Source organism: Cyprinodon variegatus, unplaced genomic scaffold (assembly GCF_000732505.1).
Source record: "Cyprinodon variegatus isolate N-32 unplaced genomic scaffold, C_variegatus-1.0 Scaffold99, whole genome shotgun sequence".
NCBI classification, from domain to species: Eukaryota; Metazoa; Chordata; class Actinopteri; order Cyprinodontiformes; family Cyprinodontidae; genus Cyprinodon; species Cyprinodon variegatus.
This window is the reverse complement of record NW_015150552.1, coordinates 963,918-983,341: the sequence shown is the minus strand read 5'-3', so window position 1 is coordinate 983,341 and position 19,424 is coordinate 963,918. Positions and strand designations below refer to the sequence as shown.

At 37.3% G+C, this 19,424-nt stretch overlaps 1 protein-coding gene across 1 annotated transcript; it reads right to left on the bottom strand.

The window, feature by feature from the left end:
• Nucleotides 1-14,655: 14,655 nt before the first annotated feature.
• Nucleotides 14,656-18,886, bottom strand: LOC107084396 (GTPase IMAP family member 8-like). The gene is given in 3 exon segments (XM_015374207.1): nucleotides 14,656-14,662; nucleotides 15,878-17,705; nucleotides 17,827-18,886. Coding segments are annotated over 3 exon segments (2,820 nt in total). The 5' UTR covers nucleotides 18,812-18,886.
• Between the last annotated feature and the right edge of the window lie 538 nt (nucleotides 18,887-19,424).

The following is a 19,424-nucleotide window of genomic DNA, read 5'->3' as shown; positions in this document are numbered from 1 at the left end:
TTTGTGCAGCAGTTTTTGGACCCTTGACTGGAAGTTAGGTCTTGAAACATTTGAACATAAGCCCTGGTAGAATAGCTGACTTGGACTATTGAACCACTCTTGGTTTTAAAACTGGGAAAAGTTTAAGAACTGAAACATGCACAGTGGGAACAAGCAGATCATGGTTGTAGGAAAATTGGTGCTGGTTTGATTTCCAAGTTTAAATCAGAATAAGTCACTTCAAAGTCAGGTGTTAAGATTTTTTTTTTCCCCCTGAAAATGTTAGAATTCACTTAAATATTCAAAACTAGTAATGGTGAGAAGTCTCATGAGGCACTGAACCATTTGGCCAAATTGATTTGGCAATCCTCAGTTCATGAGGCTCCATGTGAATATGTCAGCATACTAAACTCAAAGCATGCAGTGAAAGTGTTTTTTCCAAATTGGGCAATGAGCAAAATTAGTTCAAGTTTTTCCAAATTTTTTGGTTTTAATCAGGTTGGAAGTTAATTTCAACCAATATTTTGGCTAAACCGACATTTCGCAGCGTTTTTACCCAATCTATACTTTTTCTAGGGCAAACAATACAAATTAGTTTAATTAGCCACAAAGTATAATCGCAACTTTCAAAAGTCAAAGGCAGGTATTGAACCATTAACCTCAAGAGTGAGAGCCTGTTTTACAGATGCTACAGATATTACTTGATCACTGGACAAAATACTTAACACATTACAACTGTGTCCAGTGGCTCGCTCAGATTTTGATCATTGTTCTCACCAAAATAGTTTTAAGCAACGATTGTTTGGAAAAACAACCAATCTTTTCTTAGAATCTATCCAAACTTTATCCAGCTGAGAGCAGCTCTCCAAACTCCATCATCATGACTGAATACTGAGGCTGTTTAGATGCCTGTCAAAATTCTTGCGCTTTCTGAACCACTTCCTGAAGCGATCTGGTGGCATCAAGGTAGCGAGGCCTCGGACGTCATCAATTTTGGCCCCTCTAAAGGAATCACTCGACACCCGCTCCTGGAAAACGACCCCTCCATTACTTGACACATGCCTCGTAGCCTCGGCTCATCTCACAACATTACTTTTAAAACCTTCCAGGTCACACTGATCACTAGTGAAAACAACCTTTATACAGGTGATTGCATGAAGTATTACATTTCTACACTTTTAAGTGGTAGCTCAGCCTGGACCAGTCCTAGAAATTAAAAGCATCTGTGGTTCAGAACAAAGAAAAGTAAACATTTTTACCATAGATATAGCTGTTTGCATTTAAAAGCATTGCATGTTTCTGTATTGTGTTAAAGGTGATTTGAATACAGATAGTTCTAATCTAGAATCAGATGGTTCTAGAACACAATAGAGCAGATTTAAGAGCATTACTTGTGACCTGATTACCCCAGTAGTGTCTGCACCGTATGATCCACTCAGCAAAGTTCTGGATCTTTAGCTGATAAACCAGAATAAGGCAGGTCCATGCTCTCTCTGGGACTTTCCAGGTTCAATAATTAACGGCTTTGATACAAATATAATAGTAAAGAATGAAAGATTGTTGCTGCTAATAAAGAAGCAAACCACACATAGGTCCATTTCCTTCTTTTCCGATAGTGCTCCTCCTGAAGTTGTCGATGACTCTTCCTCTCCTCCTCCAGGTTCATCTTCATCTCCTGCAGGTTCTGTTTCTGCTCCTCATGCATTCGCTCCCAGATTTTGTCCTTTTCTTTCTCCAAAGCTTCCCTCTCCCTGACCCTCTCTCGTCTGCTCTGCTCCAGCTTCTTCTCAGCTGCCTCTTTTTGCTCTCGTTCAGAACTAACTTGTTTTTCTAAGGCACTAACTTTTTGTTGCCACTCTTTCCGCTGAGATTCTTCCTTTCGTTTCCATTTTCTTTCCTCTTCCTCACGTTCTTTCTTTAACTTTTCACGCTCCTTTTTCATTGATTCTTCTTTGTCTCTCAGCAGCTGAACTTTTTGCTTTCTCTCCTGTTCAAGTTTAGCCTGAAGGGCTTTGATTTCATCTCTGTGCTTTTTCTTGTCTTCTTCGTCCTTTTTCTTTACTTCCGTCTCTTTCCTCCGTGGTTCTATTGACTGTGGTTCATCTTCACCCTCCTCCTGACTCTTCGCTTCCACATCCTGCAGTTCAGCTTTCAGTTTTAAAGTTCTATCAATCAAAATCCTGGTGAACACGTCTTTTGAGAAGGATCTTGACTGTTCATTACTCATCATTTCTACCTTCTCCATCAGTTCTGGGATCTGCTGACTGTCCTTGATGTTGAGAACAACATATCTTCCTCCACAGCTCTGAAGGAGCTCCTGGATGTTTCTATCAGTCTCTATGAAGTCAGGAGCTGTAGGATCTGACTCTGTAGTGAACAGGATCATGGTGAAGTCATTGACTCTAGAGCTGAATGTGTCCTGGATGGTCTGTAACTCTCCCTTGTCTTCATCAGTGAGGGGACCCACAGGTAGCACCAGGATAAAGGCGTGGACACCCTCAGGTTCACAGAGGGAGATACACCTGAATGATTCCTCCATCACTTCCTGCTGAGCTTTTCCATACAAGACAGGAAGCTCCACCACAGAAACCAAACGTCCATGAACCTCCCCCTGGTTTCTAACACACTCTGTGGAGTTGGAGGCTGAAGGAAGATCTGTCTGGCCTAGAATGGCCTTGGCTGCTGAGGTCTTCCCCGATCCTCTCCTTCCAAACAGAACCAGGTTTAGTGAAGCTTTAGGTTTTAAAGTCATTGTCAAACCTTCATCCTTTTCTCCATTCCCCTCCTCAGACACTGGAAGAAAAAGAGGAATTCAGTGTTTAAAGTCAGTGTGAAAACAGTCCATGAAGAACCAGAACCAATTATAGTTTGATTCTAGTTTTACTCAAAAGTTGGAAAAATACAAAACTAAGAATGTTCACAGACTCATACCTATCTATTATTTTTAATGGATCTCTTTCATTGAAAGTGCTGCTGCTCTGTTATGATGCATTAAATACACCAACATCAGCAACAGAGGTCGGTGTTAACAAATCTCAGGGGATTCCACTGGTTGAAACATCATTCCCAGATCAATGCTCTGATTGGTTAAATAGATGGAAAGCAGCATTACTAGTTTTATTCCTGAGCTATCTCTATAGTTCTGCTGCTATAGGCTTAGACTGCTGGAGGACATAGGGACCCCTTTTTCATCATTCTGCTTCATTCTATCTCTATTCTCCCACTCTGCAGAATCTGTTAGTTCAATCTCTAACGTTCTGCTCTCTCTGCTTTTTCTCATAGTAGCTTCATCTGGTCTGTTCCTGTTTGGCTGTGACTCCATCCTGGAGAGAAATATCAGCTGTGCTGCTGCCATCAACGCCTTTGTTTATAGATGCTGGAGATCCGCTTGTTTTCCAGTGTAGTCCTGTTTCTCTGACTGTGACTAACTGGATGTGCTCTCTTCATCCTCTGGCATGGGAGCTGGCTCTGAGCTCATCTGCCTGGCTGTGTGTTTCCTGGACGGGGCCGCCTGTGGAGCTGCTTTTTGTATCTCTGCTTCTGTCTCCTTGAACCCCAGTCAGCCTCAGCAGATGGCCGCTCACACTGAGCCTGGTTCTGCTGGAGGCTTCTTCCTTTTAAAAGGGAGTTTTTTCTCTCCACTGTCGCTACAAGCATGCTTAGTGTGAGGGATTGTATTTGAGTCAATGAGTCTATGCAATCGTCGATGTTGTGAATTGGCGCTATAGAAATAAACTGAATTGAATTGAATTATTCCTCTGATATAATTACCCAGTTTGTTAAATTCAAGGAACAATCAAAGCTGAAATGATCTACAGAACTTTTTAAGGCAGTTAAGATTATTATATTATTACAAAACTCTAAAATTATATCTGCAAAAATATTTTTTATCTTTATTCTAAAGTGGACTTTTAGGTAAACTAAGATTTCTGTATGTTTAAATAGTTTGAGAAGCCTTAGACGATGATGTCATGGTTTTCTCTGATTCTGATTGGCTAATTTATAGCATTCTTGTCCAATGTAGGTAAACCTGGAGCTGAAGTTCCTAAAATCATCCAAAATATCTGAGTTATGGAGCTCCATCAGTTTAGTTCATCATCAAATATTTTAAACATTCTCCAAACAATTCCTTATTATTCGGAGAAGTTCTAAAAATACAACATATTGGTGATCATTACTAAACAGTAAAGGAAAAAAATGTGTTTGACTTAAAGTAAGAAATTGTTTATGTTTTCATGTCTGTAAATATCTGGGGTCTGATTTCTATGAACAAAAATAAAACATGAATCTGAACTACTTGTACCTTAGTCATGATGCTCTACACAATGATATGATTGGATCAAGAAAATTTGCTTTGACTTTTAATTTCAGAAAAAAGGTCAACAGACCACATTTATAGTCATAGAGAAAATTAAAAAAAGTACACAAAAAACCCACTGGACTTGTTTCCAAGTTTGGTGACGTTTCACTTCCCATCCAGGAAACTTTTTCAAGCTTTTTACACCACCATCTGGAACACAAACTTTCTTTTATCTAAACCTTACTACATTGTGCTGAGCATGACCCTACAAACATGAGGGGGAAGCACAAAGAACAGCAACAAATCAAAGATGCAGAGATCTGACAGATCTGATACCCAAACTAGGCGTTTGTCAGATCAGCAAGGAAATCCAAAAGTCACGCAGCAGAAAAAAAAAAAAAAAACAGTAAGAAGATTAAACACAAAAACATCACCATCCCATATGTTTAAAAAAAATAAACCCAGGAGGATTTTCTCCAAACACAAAATCCCAGAACATTTCAAACCTAAAAACACCCTTAAACAGAAGCTAGTACATCTTAGGACAAAACCCCAGACCAAATCTGAGCGGAGTGGTGTCTGCAGTTCAATGCAGTGAGGAATGCTCTGATTTTTATATTGGAGAAAACCAAATAACCTCTCTACAGACGCATGGCCCAACACAGAAGAGCGCCATCCTCTGGACAACACTCTGCTGTACATCTACACCTTGTGGACAAAGGACATTCTTTGGAGGACCAGAATGTTCACATTTTGGACAAAGAAGACAGGTGGTTTGAGAGGGACGTGAAGGAAGCCATCTATGCTAAGAAATAAAAAACAACTTTAAGCAAAGGGGGTGGAGTCAGATTTCAGCTTTAAAAAACCTAAAATATAGGTTCATCCCTTCCCGCTATCATTACAACCTCCATCCTCATTATAGGAGAAGAGAAGTCCTCAACTATTCAGCCAGGCCAACTATTCCCTCTAACGACCTCCCTTCCAGAGACATAGACAGGTATGGCGTATTTGCTGGCTAACAAAGAAGCCAATCGACCCCCATTCCAAAGGGGTGGACCCCCTGGATGACTGAGAATGTTCACCAACACATTGACCTAATATTAGCTGAATTAATTCAACTCTGCTCCTCTCTGTGTCTGCATCACTGCAGTTTTTTGTTAGAACAAACAACATTTAGGGTAGAACTTCATTCTTTGCTTCATTATTTCTACAGACAGATCCAGAAAACAGGAATATTTGATTCAGTTCAGCTGCACTTACTGTCAGGACGTAAGTCATCATTGCTAGCACAATGCCTTACTGGGGAATCTGTTGGCAAGGAGGGAAAATATGAGATATTATCTCTTATTTATAGGAGCCACACTGCTGGTAAACTATTATAAAAAAATACTTTTATAAACAATAAGTAGAAGTGATCCAAGCGAGAAAAACAGTCCAGCCGTACTTACAGGGCGGTTGAAGATGTTCACTGCTAGCACGGCCATTCTCTGGGAGATCTGTCAGCAAGGAGGGACATTAGATATGATTTCTTATTTATAGTAACCACACTGCTGTTAAATCAATAATAATTGGAATAATTCCAAGTGAGAAAAAAAAAGAGATAAAAATGGTTCAAAATTTAACATCTCTTCAGACGTTTAATGAGGATTTGAATCTGAGAACAGAAATTAGACTGTCTGTCCAAATGTAGATTAAAAAAAAAAAAAGTTTAAAAAGGTCAGACCAGGATCCCCTGTGTGGAAATGTCCCCACCAATAATTTCTGCCGCTTTCGCCCTTGCAACTCATTTATTTCAGCCAACAGTTACTGGATTTGGGTTCAGCTATCTGTGTTCAGAGCGTTTTGAGTCATTGTTTTTTTATCTCTCCCGCTGCTCCAGAGTCCCGCTTATCGGTCTAACCTTATCAGATGTGTCACTTTGGGACTTAATATTATCTGCAGTTGCTAAAAATGCAAAAAATGGCAACAGATTTTAACTTTATTCAAGTTAGTATTATAATGCAAGACGCTTGAGAAAACATAGTTTAAATGCTGTGTTCTTCTTTACTAGTTAAAGTGGGCTTCTCAGAGGACCATGACTCCCAGTTACAGGTCAAAATTAACTCATATCTGTTATTTTCTTATTAAACAGACAAAATCAGACTGCAGAGCTTCTAGATATCTTGAAAATTAGTTTCACTGATATAATATCCAGTTTTAAACTGCACTATTTAACTATTTGATCCGTTGCTGCTTAGTTATGACGAGCTGAGCGGCTAACGTTGTACCTGTTGATCACGTGTAAAGATGATGCATTTATTGCACGATGCACGGCCACAGGGATAAATATGACTCCGCCACAGGGGTCAAAAACTTTATTGCCCTTCTGGATTCAACGCCTGTCGACTATCTGTCACATCCTGGTTTATATACTGGAGCCAACAGCCCCATCTAGTGACCAAAGAAAAACATAAAAATAGAAAGAACCAAAAATAAAAATATCTGGCTCCAATACCTGGCATCATTATATTAGTGGACTGGTTCATAAATCTGTTTTTAAGCAGAGCAGAGACACAGGTAGGGACAGCTGCAGATTTAAAGGTGAAACCAATTCACTGGGATATGCAACATGCAATAAAATATATCTGTAAGTTTACCAGAAAGTTTACAATGAAAGAAAATACGCTATACTATCGTCAAATACAACATATCATTTTGTCTGTACTTAGAAATAACTGTGCCAGCCAAGCCAGAGACAGATGCAGTCAGCCTCACAGGTGAGGTAGACTTAAAATATAAATATAAGAAACCTACAAGAATTAAAGCACAAATAATAGAGTAAAAATCAGTGTATAAATGATTTTTGAAATATAACGTTCAATAGATTTTGGCTGTCGACGATATATGGGACAAATTTCTAAATTTGATTTAGCTAATTGTGAAGGAGGATAAACACTCATGCAGCTTGAAGGGAAATGGATGGATGGAATTGAAATTTTGTACATACAAGGGATGCATGAAATATTACTGTAGGCATCCATAACGGCTGTTACTCGTCATGTTTTTACAATTATTGCTTACTTATTATTACACTAAAAGGCATCTCTATAATTAGGTAGGTTTGATTTCAACTTTGGTAGGGACACTATTGGTCTTCAGTTTCTTTTTTTTGTCTTCAGTTTCATTGGTTCTGTGCAAAAATATGCATGCTCTTTTTTATGCTTAATGTGAGCATCAGGGCTCACTTTGTATAAAGAGAACAACAGCTTTTCTTGCTACATTAATACAAATCTTATAAGCGCTACAAACACTAGATGCTGTTTATCAATGTTGATGTGGAATTAGGACTTTTTTCCACTTTGCAAAGATTTGCATTTAACTTACCACTGACAAAGACAGTAGGTAAATATGTGCCTGTTTAACCAAATATAGTCTAAATATGTCTGTTATATGTGGATTTATCCTGTGTTTTCTTTTGAAGACATAGAATTGTATTTAAGTCATTAAGTCGATGCAATAAACTGGTTTTCCTTAGATAGAAAACTTTAAATCAATCTGACTGGATGATCTGGTTGAACTGGAAAGAGCCTTGAGATGAAATGTGTTGTGAATTGGTGCTATAGAAATAAACTGAATTGAATTGAATAGAATACATACAGTCATCTGTGTAGCTCAGAGGTATAACTCACCAGGCTGTGCTGCTGCCATGCTGTCTGCTTCCTTTGGTCGATCTAAGAAAAGAAGAAGTTTATAAATTCTTAATTTTATCAACACTTTAAGACCCAGAGATCAAATTCTCACTACAGCTATTGGAGGAAATGTTTAAGAACTGAAATCAATTGTTTGTTTGTGATTGGTTCTTGTTCTGTGAGGCGTCTCTCAGCACCAACCTGCACAGCGAGTCCTCAGGGATTCTCAGGACTTTATTCAGCTGCTATAGAAGAGTCGAGCCTCATCAAACGATCTTCATCATTATTTTCCCTCCATCTTCTGTGGTTCCAGGTCTTCCTGCAGCTTCCAGGAGGAAACGGCCTCTGTTTCAGATCGCAGCATCAGCTGAAGGTCAGCGGCTCCTAAGAGGTCAGAGGAAGAAGCTAATCTGTCATTTCCATCCTGCTGGGTTTCATGTGGAGCTGATCCACCAAGGAGGTTCTAGATATTAGCCACAGCTGGTCCTGGAGACCCAGTTCTTTCCTGGTTCTAAACTATCGAGGTACTGCTGAAACCCCCAGGGTCAAATCAGAAAAGATTTAATCATTTATTATAAACATCTCGTCCTGAATAATCATGTTTATCGCTGTAAACAGAGAATCTAATATTAGTAGTTTATTCTGGGCTGAAACAAATCATTGTGAACAGGAAAAAATGACTATTTTTTTCATTTGATTAAAATAGTTTCTTTATACATACATTTATATGAAGAAATAAGTATAAACTTTTATTTCTTTATGTTTTGTCATTTGCAATTCACTTGAAACGTGCAAAAAAGGCTTTTTTTTCTTTAATAAACAAAATATAAACATTTTCATTAAACAAAATATTGGATGGATGGATGGATGGATGGATGGATGGATGGATGGATGGATGGATGGATGGATGGATGGATGGATGGATGGATGGATGGAAAACAATGAATTTATTCTACCATCATGGACACAATTATTAGATCACTTTTGTTTTATTAATCCATTGTATTTCACAGGTTATTTACTTGAAGAACGATGACATTATAGAAACTTAATGAGCTTTAATAATTAATTCCATGACCATATATATTATATTATCTTTTTAAACCCCACATTGCTCTGTACATTAACTCGTGACTTTAGCTTTCTCCTCCTCCTCTTACTGCACCCTGTAGCCTGATAGAAATGAACCAATCAGATCAGATGCTGGTTGTAAAAGGAAGCAAAGTCCGATTGATAAACAGTCTGTGGAAAACATGTTATATAGTAATAATAATAATGTTCTAAAATCGCTACAGGAAAGTTTTTGTTCTAAATGTTTAATTTTCTTTCTTGCAATTTTTAAAAGTTTTGTTTTAAAACAGCAATAAACAAAACTAGAAGTTGCATCAAAAATATTTTCTGTCTTCCTTGTTCCTGAAAGTTTAATCAATTTGTATGCAGATTTTGCTGTTTGTTTGCATGAAACTGATTATTTATTCATCTGATCTAAAGGTTAAAGACTAAATCTGCCGTATTTCATACGTGCAGCTGATGAACAGCTGTGCCTGCCTGTGTAAAAAGTTAGGCCCGGATCCACGCAGCTCAGCTTCAACTCGTCATTTAACGTCTTTAATTAATCTGGAGTCAGAACATCTGATTAAGGGTTTATTAAAGTTCTGATAGAATCCTGAACCTTTAACCATCTGTCTGCTATAAGATCCAGAAACATTAAGCGGCTGTACTCACCGTCAGCTGCTTCTTTCCTGTCTGGTTAAAAACGAAAGCACCGATGTTTACGTAGATTAGTTTATCTACCACCGCTAGGGGGCGCCAGACTGCCAGATCAAACCTGACAGCAGCGGCCTGTTGTTGAAAGCTGTGTCTATTTCAACATTTCCCACCGATTCATTCAGTGGAAACTGAATGACTGGTTTTGAATGTCTGATTTTCCTCCTCAGGTCTGCTTCTATGATGAACCAGACTAATGCCAGCCTTTTAAAATGTAACATTTAAATCCTGAAAACATTTAAGTAGAATAATTGTAAATTGTTTTTATTAATCCATCATTAAATACAGGAATAAAAAAAAAATGTATTTACCAATCCTATTTCTAAATAGAAATTTAAAATTCAGAATTTATCAATCTGATTATAAATAGCATCCAAATAGCCAAGCCTACTTTTTCTTAAATTTTAGGCCTGCAAGTATTTTTGACCTTACTCTGTTAATCAGTAGTAAGTTTTGACACCACTGATCTAAGAGGTTACATCTACATGTATATGAGAGGCTTTTTAAATAATTGATTTCCTAATGGAAATAAAAACAGATGAGAACAGATATTAAATCAGCCAGGCAGTGGGTTTTATGTTGAAATTAAACAGGAAGTTAAATCCTAATTTCAGATCAGATTTAAAACCCAAATGATTTAATTCAGTTGCTTGGTAACCTAAAACTAAACCAGTTTCAGTGGATACAGTTTATAAAGGGCTGGCTCACTATTGTTTGGGTATCACCTCTGAGATTTTTATACTGATGGATCCAAATACTGACATGAACAAGTCAGACATTCCTCTATGCAGGGATTCACACAGGTTCTGTGTATTAATGCAATAACAGCAAATTACAAAACCTCTGACAATGATAAACACTATTTTGATTGGATCCTGGTTACAGACATGAAAAAGTGCAATAGTTAAGTTATAAGAAACAGATCAGCAATCATGAAATCATCTAATCATAAAGAAAGTCTGAAATACTGATTTACAATCAACACAATCAGGTAAAACTGGAGGCATTAATTAAGATGTTTTAATTGATAAAAAAAATGTAGCTTTTCATGACATAAATGATTAATTCAGCCATATTAATTCTGCTTTTAGACGTATTTCATAGATTTAAAAATGTTTTGTCATACAAAGATCTGAAAAATGAAATTATAAAAATAGAATTGTGAAAAAAATAATGCTACTGTTTAAGATACATTCTCAGCTTCCTAATCCGTTAAAACCAAACATTTATTTTATTCCTGGGTGATGATAGTTGTCTGTTGTCATGAAGTATCATCTAATCAAAACATTTTTTTATTTATTTATTTAATGACATTTCCACCATCATCTACAATCTTATCCACTGGATGAGAATGGGGTTCCAATGAGGCCTGTCTGAATAAAAGTGTCTTCTTAAATAACAACCTTTAAGCAGGTATTGAATGTATTTTTCATTAAACCCATATTTCTGTAATATTTCTTTAATTTTTTTTTTTGCTTGGATTTGATATTTTTGTCTAACATCAAGAGAAAGCAGAAATTCATCCTAACTAAAAAAGAAAACGATAAGACATCAGTCTCTGTGGAATAAATCTTGAAAATTTGTTCCCAAAGGAAGACTTAGACTTAGACAGACTTTATTGTCATTTTGTACACAGAGTGTTTACAAAAAGAAATTTCGTTCAGTACAACTCTCAGGACATCTTATTTTTTAACGTGCAGTAGTGATAAAAGGTAAGGAGCAGTGATGAATGTAAACATATGACTGTATATTATTTTTCAACATTCAGAGTTTTTTTCCCCCCTTTTTTTTATAACTCCATATTAGAAAACATTCAGCAGTCTGGTGGCAGTGGGGAAGAAGCTGTTGCATAATCTGCTGGCCTGTATGAGATGCTTCGAAGTCTCTTCCCAGGGGGCAGCAGGGAGAACAGTTTATGGTGGGGGGTGAGGGGCTCATCTTCAGGACACGCAGCGCTGGGATGAAATGTCTTTAATGGAGGGAAGATGAGTCCCCATCATTTTCTCTGTTGTTTTCACCACCTTCTTCACTTTCTTCCAAAATTTGCTTTTTAATAATATTCGCCAAATAACTGAATTGATCAAATCATTTTAAATTTCAATGAAATGAAAGTAGGCTGTGATTTTTTTAATATACATTATTCTAAATGTAAATGGACATTAGATTGTTGCTCTTACTGTTAATTAACTCAGTAGCTAAACATCAGAACTAATGAAGAATAATGTCAACATATCTAAGACATCAGTGGNGGAAAACATGTTATATAGTAATAATAATAATGTTCTAAAATCGCTACAGGAAAGTTTTTGTTCTAAATGTTTAATTTTCTTTCTTGCAATTTTTAAAAGTTTTGTTTTAAAACAGCAATAAACTAAACTAGAAGTTGCATTAGAAACGTTTTCTGCCTTTCTTATTCCTGCAAAGTTCAATCAAACTCCAGTTTTTCCTTTTAATGGAGATTTCTTGCTGTTTGTCTGCATTTAACTGATCCTTTAGAAATTACTCATCTGATCTGAAGGTCAAAGACTAAATCTGTTTTGTTTCATACATCCAGCTGTTGAACAGCTGTGTCTGTGTAAACTTAGGCTGGGATCCATGCAGCTCAGCTTCAACTCGTCATTTAACGTCTTTAATTAATCTAGATAGTCAGAACATCTGATTAAGGGTTTATTAGAGTTCTGACAGAATCCTGAATCTTTAACCGTCTGTCTGCTATAAGTTCCAGAAACAATAAGCTACTGTACTCACCGTCAGCTGCTTCTTTCCTGACTGGTTGAAAACAGAAAGCACCGATGTTCAGATTAGTTTACCTTCGACCGGATAAAGGAGTGCCTTTATGACTGCCAGATCAAACCTGACAGCAGAGGCCTGTTTTTGAAAGCTGTGTCTTTTTTACTACAGGACTGATCCAACATTTCCCACAGATTCATTTAGTGGAAACTGAATGACTGTTTTTTTTTTTACATAGGGCCCTTGATTTTACGTGATTCGCCTACATGTTCTGAATGCTGGCGTAGCATAAAGAATAAATTATGAACAGTTTAGTTTGTGCCTTCAACTTGTTGCCCATAGGAAGACGTTACTTTGATATAACCTAACGGAATATCTTTGGGGATCCAAATGACAAAAAACTCATATAGGTGAGTAGAACATGATGTAATAACGTGACATCAAGAGCCCAATGTAGGAAAAAAAAAAAACAAAAAAAAAAAAACGGCGTTACCCTTTAAATAATATTATAGGTCAACAAATGTCATCTTAGTCTGTCAGAAGCTGCCTGTAGTGATTTTAAATGTCCAGCAGGTGTCAGTATTCAGTGACAAGATCAATACAGTTTGCCAATATGTCAAAATGCTTCATTGGGCTTCATGAATCATCACTAAGGAAAGGGAACTGTCAATATATCTGTGAAGATTCTCAGTCATCCAGGTCATGATCAGGCTTGGAAAGCTCAGTTTAGGCAACTGGAACCGAAGTTTTCTAGAAGACGTTTTTCTTATTAAGGCTTCCCTGAAGCAAAACATCTTGTAGAAAACTTCATGTCCAGTTGCCTAAACTGAACTTTCCAAGCGTAGCTGTCAAACATGAAAATTAGGCATGTTTAGGAAGAATGAGTTCCCTGTAATTATTTTAATCTCAAGAGCAAATGGTGCTGAAATTAAATCTAATGAAATATGATTTAATGAAATGTAATTAAATGAAACATGCAGAAGCAGTCTGTAAAAAAGCACGATGACTAAGATCCTCAGCAGTGAACTCTGACATCATCCAGGTGTTTAGGTCATCTATTCCCTCAAACATTCCCTCAGTTAATTGCCGTCTCCAGTCATTCACTCTGTGCAGCTCTCTCTGAAGGTCCTACCACACCATCTTAGTCAGGATAAGATCTGGACTTTGACTAGACCATTGCAACATCTGGATCCATTTCCTGCCATTATTTTGTAGATCTGCAGCTTTAGTTAGAATAACAGTTCTGTTCATCACCTTTGGTGTTAGTCTTTGTGCTAATATACTGTCTGGACAAATGCTTTTATATCTGTGGTCTCATTCTCTACTAGTGACCAGATAAAATGCTTTAGCACGTCAAATAGACATGTTCTTGTACTCATGTCACAGTAGACCGAACAAGTTTGGGCAGATTGTAACACCTGGCAAAAAGGATGGACTCAGTCTCAAAAGATGTGCATGTAGTTGTTTAACTTTGTTGAAAAATACACAAAACTAAAGTCATCTCAGTGGCAAATTTCTGTATTTAGGAAACACTAAAATAAATGTAGTGAAAAAAAATGGTGTTAATCAGTAACAGACCATTTTCTAACTCAAGCAGAGGTAGAAATGAATTGAATCGCACTAGAAATAGATTAGCTCATGAGTCTTTAGTTAAAGGTGTGATGATCGGAACATGGCATCAACATGAGAGATGCCGACTGAAACTAAGGAAACCTGAAGGTTAATGCAGATTATCATGTTTAAAAGGTCAAATCCGATGGGAAGAAAATAAAGGCAATCATGTTGGTAGATCACAGACATTAAAATACTGAGAGAGAAAACTTAGAGCAAGAAAAAAATTCCAGATGTGAGAAAATGTTAAAAAAATTTATTTTCATGTTTAAGAAAACAAAAAAACAAAAATGACACCTCTTAGATTGTGGTTAAAAAAAAGAAAAGTAAAAATATTTTCAACTAGATTAAAGATGAAAAACAAATAATGATGCCTCAGTTATAACTAACCTGACAACCATCTCACATGGATTTTGTTCATAAAAACGCCACAGAATGAAGAAGCACCTTTTCTGACACAAGCCGTCTGAAACAACAGATTTGATCCCATTTTTCTGCAGACCAATAAAAAAGACATTCCAGTCTCCAGTGAAAGAGCTGCGATCCAGCTTTAATATTTAAAAATCAAAGCAGCTTAATGAATGAAACAGCCAATGCTAATTAGCATCTGCAAAGACAGCATGAGATTCAGCTTTAACAGGCGTGTGGATTTTGAAAAGCAGCATCCAATGATGGATGGTAAAGGTAACCAATGTGATCTAGCAAATACCTAACTCCTTTTTATCTACAACATATACATACACACATACATGGCGTGAAAAGGACATGTTTTATACCCAGTCGACTGTTTAATTATACTGATCCACCATTATTATCATGTTCATTTTGAGATAATTCTACATCATATGATCTCAGGTCAACCAGTTTAAATCATACATGAAGGTTGGAGGTTTGGATAGATTAAATATTTTAAATCTTGTTTCTACTAAGCTGACAAAGCTGAACCCTTTTAATTTCCTGTTGGTGATAAAGATTAATGTTGGATCTCTTGGCACAATAAACGGTTACCTTTCACAGTCATACTCTGAAGATGGGAGAATGCAGAGAACCTAAAAAGGGCTGTAGGTTCACACAAATTGGCCTAAATCAGTTACACCAACCCAGACATGTTACTGATTCCAAAGAAATGAAACATAAATGGTTTTCAGGACCCACCCAGGAGAGAGCAAGGCTTAAGCTGCTCATAGAGGTGAAATAACACGGACGATAACACTATCGTTAATGGTAATGGAGAAAATTCAAAACCGCTGCTCTAAAACTTCCTCATTTAAGCTTATTCTTTTTTTTCTGGTTTTTTGGTATTTCATTAGAGAGAATATCCATTTTATTTCCCTTTGGGATTAATAAAGTACTTTTGAATTTCATTGCATTGAAAAGTCTTATTGAAGCCAAGCCAGTATTTCTGCAGAGGTATGAACATATTTTGTCCATTATGAGCCGTTACTACTACTTTCATTTGGATTTACCGTATTTGTTTTTGTTTAGCAAAAAAAGGGGAGGTCAACCTTAGAGAACTCAATAATGTCAGAGATATTAAATTGTGCTTAGATATTTAAGTATTCATGGTGCTATCACTTTACGACCAACGATTTTTCATGAGATGCTGCAGGATTGTTGCTCCTTTGGAGACAGAATCCTTCCTTTCAGCTCATTCATTTCCCTCTCATGTTTTTTCTGCAGAGCATCAAATTGTTCCCTTTTCTCGACTTCATCTTCATCCAGAAGAAGTTGTCTTAGTTCATTCATTTCCTTTTCATGTTTCTTTTGCAATTTATTCATTTCTGTTTTTTCATTATCTTTGTTTTCTTTCAGAAGCTGTTGCTTGAATTGCTCCAGTTTTTCCTCGTGTTCTCTCTGCAGCTTTTCCACTTGAGTATTTAGGTTTTGTTGATGGTCATTCAGCAGGTTGAGTTTTAATTCATTAATTTCTTGGTCGTGTTTGATGGACAGCCTTTTCCTTTCCATCGTTAAATCTTTAGGTTGGAATAAATTCTCAAGGTTCTTCATTTCTCTTTTCTGGTTATTCTTTAAGTTTTCAATTTCTTCCCTCTCTTTTTTTCTATTTTCATTTGAAAGACGGTTGGTGAGATTTTCTACATCTTTTCTTTGCCTTTCCTCCATCTTTAGTAATTGTTCTTTGTTTTGTTTCCTTTCAGTCAGCAGCCCCAGGACTAAATCAGCCAATTCTGTTTTGTGTTTGTTCTGCAGTTCATCCATTTTCTGCTTCAGACTAGTTTCTTTGTGTTCTGACAGATCCTTTAATTGTTCATATTCCTCCTGTTTCTCTTGCAGGTCTTTCTTTAGATTCCTCACTTCTTCCATGTGTTTTTCTATCATGGATGCAAAGTCTCTGTCCTTTCTTTGTCTGAATTCGTTCCATTCTTCGGCTTTTTCTCTCGCCTCCTCTACCAACTTCTCCATTTCTGACTCCAGCTCCTGGATTTTTTTCTTATACTCCTCCTCAGAGTTCTTCCACTCCTCTTCCTGCTCTCTTCTGATTCTATCCTCCTCTATTGCTTGATGTTCAGAAATTTCCCTTTTCTGTTCATATTGCACCTGAAGCTTCTCAATATTCTCTTCGTTCTTTTCATCTTCTTGTTTCCGTTTGTCTCTTAATTCCTTTCTTTCCTTCTCCCAGGTTTCTTGCAGATGTTTCACCTCCTCTCTGATTCGATCCAAGTCTTTTTGAATTGTTTCTTTCAGGTTTGACTCTGTTTGAAGTTTTTTCTCCAGTTCTATTATTTTTTGCTGCAGTGCGTTCTTTTTCATCACTTCCTGTTCTTCCTTCATCTTGTCTTCTTTTTCTCTGGCCTCTTGTTCTTTCTCTCTCCTTTTACACTCTTTGTTAATGTTTTCCTGCAGGTCTTTCAGTTCTTTCTCTCTCTGGTCCTTTTCCTCGTCAATTTTCAGTCTTTCCTCCCTGGTTCGTCTTTGAATTTCATTTATTTCTCTCTTAAGCTCCTCTATCTTATCGTCCTTATCTTTAAGAATTCTGTTCATTTCTTTCTGAATGGATGCTTCTGCCTCCTGCAGATTTTCATTGGTGTAGTGGCTTCCTCCATTTTCCTTTACCATTTTGTGGATCTTTGTTATCAACTCACTTACTTGTGTTTTATTTTGACTATTCCGGTTGTTAAACACATGGTATCTTTCCCCACAATCACTGATCAATTTCCTCAATGATTGATCAGGGTTATTTTCAATATAATCTTCAATGGATTTGTTAGCATGTTCCAGATCATCTCCTCTGGTAAAAAGAATGATAGCAAACCTTTCTGAATTTTTCCCAAAAACCCTCTTAATGATTGTTAATGTCTCCTTTTCCTCTGCTGTGAATCTGCCAATGTTCAACACCAGCAGGAAGACATGTGGACCTGGAGCCAGAAGACTGATGCATTTTGACATCTCATCATTGACCTCATCATTGGACATGGATGTGTCAAACAGTCCAGGAGTGTCAACAACGGAAACGTATTGACCATTCACCTCACTCTTGGCTTTTTGACATTGCCTAGTGACTGATGCTGGAGTTAAATCAGCTTTAAACACTGGTCTTCCCAGGATGGTGTTTCCTGATGAGCTCTTTCCACTTCCAGTCTTTCCAATCAGAACAATCCGGAGACAGTCCAAGCTTTGTTTCTCTTCATGATCTAAAAAAGGATGATTTTTTTAAGTCAGACTTACAGGTATCTGATGTACGACGTTGATGTATTTGAAACTGTATGAATAACAAAGTAAAGTAAAAGCATGTACAAACAGTTTCATACTTACCACTGGTAACCTCTTTTACTTGTAGGTCTTTGAGCCTGGCCTCTAGTTCAGTGATCCTTTCACTTTGGGCGTGCATAAATGTTTTAGTTGAATAGAGCCATGTTTTCTGCATAACTACTTCTTGTAGACGATCAAAAAGTTTGGATAACTCATTTTCTTCCTTGATGTTGAGAACAACATGTCTTCCTCCATATCTCTGAAGGAGCTCCTGGATGTCCTTGTTCTCCTTTACAAAGTTAACCACTTGTGGAGCTGTAGGATCTGAGTCCACAGTGAACAGGATCATGGTGAAGTCATTGACTCTAGAGCTGAATGTGTCCTGGATGGTCTGTAACTCTCCCTTGTCTTCATCAGTGAGGGGACCCACAGGTAGGACCAGGATGAAGGCATGAACACCCTCAGGATCACAGAGGGAGATACACCTGAATGATTCCTCCATCACTTCCTGCTGAGCTTTTCCACACAAGGCAGGCAGCTCCACCAGAGAAACCCAACGTCCACAAACCTCTCCCTGGTTTCTAACACACTAAAATGAGCTGGAGGCTGAAGGAAGATCTGTCTGACCTAGAATGGCCTTGGCTGCTGAGAATTTCTCTTCTCCTCTCCTTCCAAACAGAACCAGGTTTAATGAAGTTTTGAACTCTCTGTAGGTCAGAGATGTCCCTTTGTTTTCATGCATGATTTTCTCAATCTTCTTCATTAACAGACTGCGGTGATGATCATTCATCTTGTAGCATCTTTGTTCCACCAGCCTGAGGAGCTCATTGATAGATGAATTTTTTTCACTGTCATTCGTTAAGATGACCATTGAATGTTTTAAGGCATCTTGACCAAACAAACTCAGGATAAACATCAGTGTTTCTCTGTCTTTTTCAGTAAATTCTGAAGGTTTCACCAACAGCAGCAGAACATTTGGTCCAGGAGAACAGAGTCTCACACAGTTCTTCACTTGTCTTTTGATTTCCTCCTCAGACAAACTTAACATGTCTGGAGTTTTTACTACAGTCACTTGTTTTTTATTCCACTCTCCACAGGAGGCCACACAGTGTTTGGTTCGGACAGTTTTTTGATGATGAAAGTCCTGCTCTCCAGTGATCAAGTTACCAAGTTTAGTCATTTTTTCCTCACTTTTTCCCAATAGCACAATCCTCAAATCAGACACTGCAACACAAAAGAAAACATGATTTTATAACACAATTATGACATTCCTGATATGATAGATCAATACAATGCATATGCCATAATTGTCTTTAGTCTGTACTTTCTACTACCAGCACTTCATCCTGGATTTGCACACATAGGATTAGGAAAAAAGCAGCTAATATCTCTGCAAACTCCATGTATCCTGGAAACAAACTGTTTAAGCTTCTACTTTTAGGCTGGAGACACAAAGCCCCTACTACTTCCTTTGACTAGCTGCTGCAGAAGCAGTTTCTTTATTCTGACTTTTGAAGAACATAATCAGCATGTTACAGGCTGAATACTTGGCACTCTGCAGTGACACAAATGAAAACAACCTGCCCTCTTTGATTCTTTCTTTTACTGTAAAAATAGGACCACAGGCATTCAGGGCAGCTGCAATCAAACCTTTACTAAAC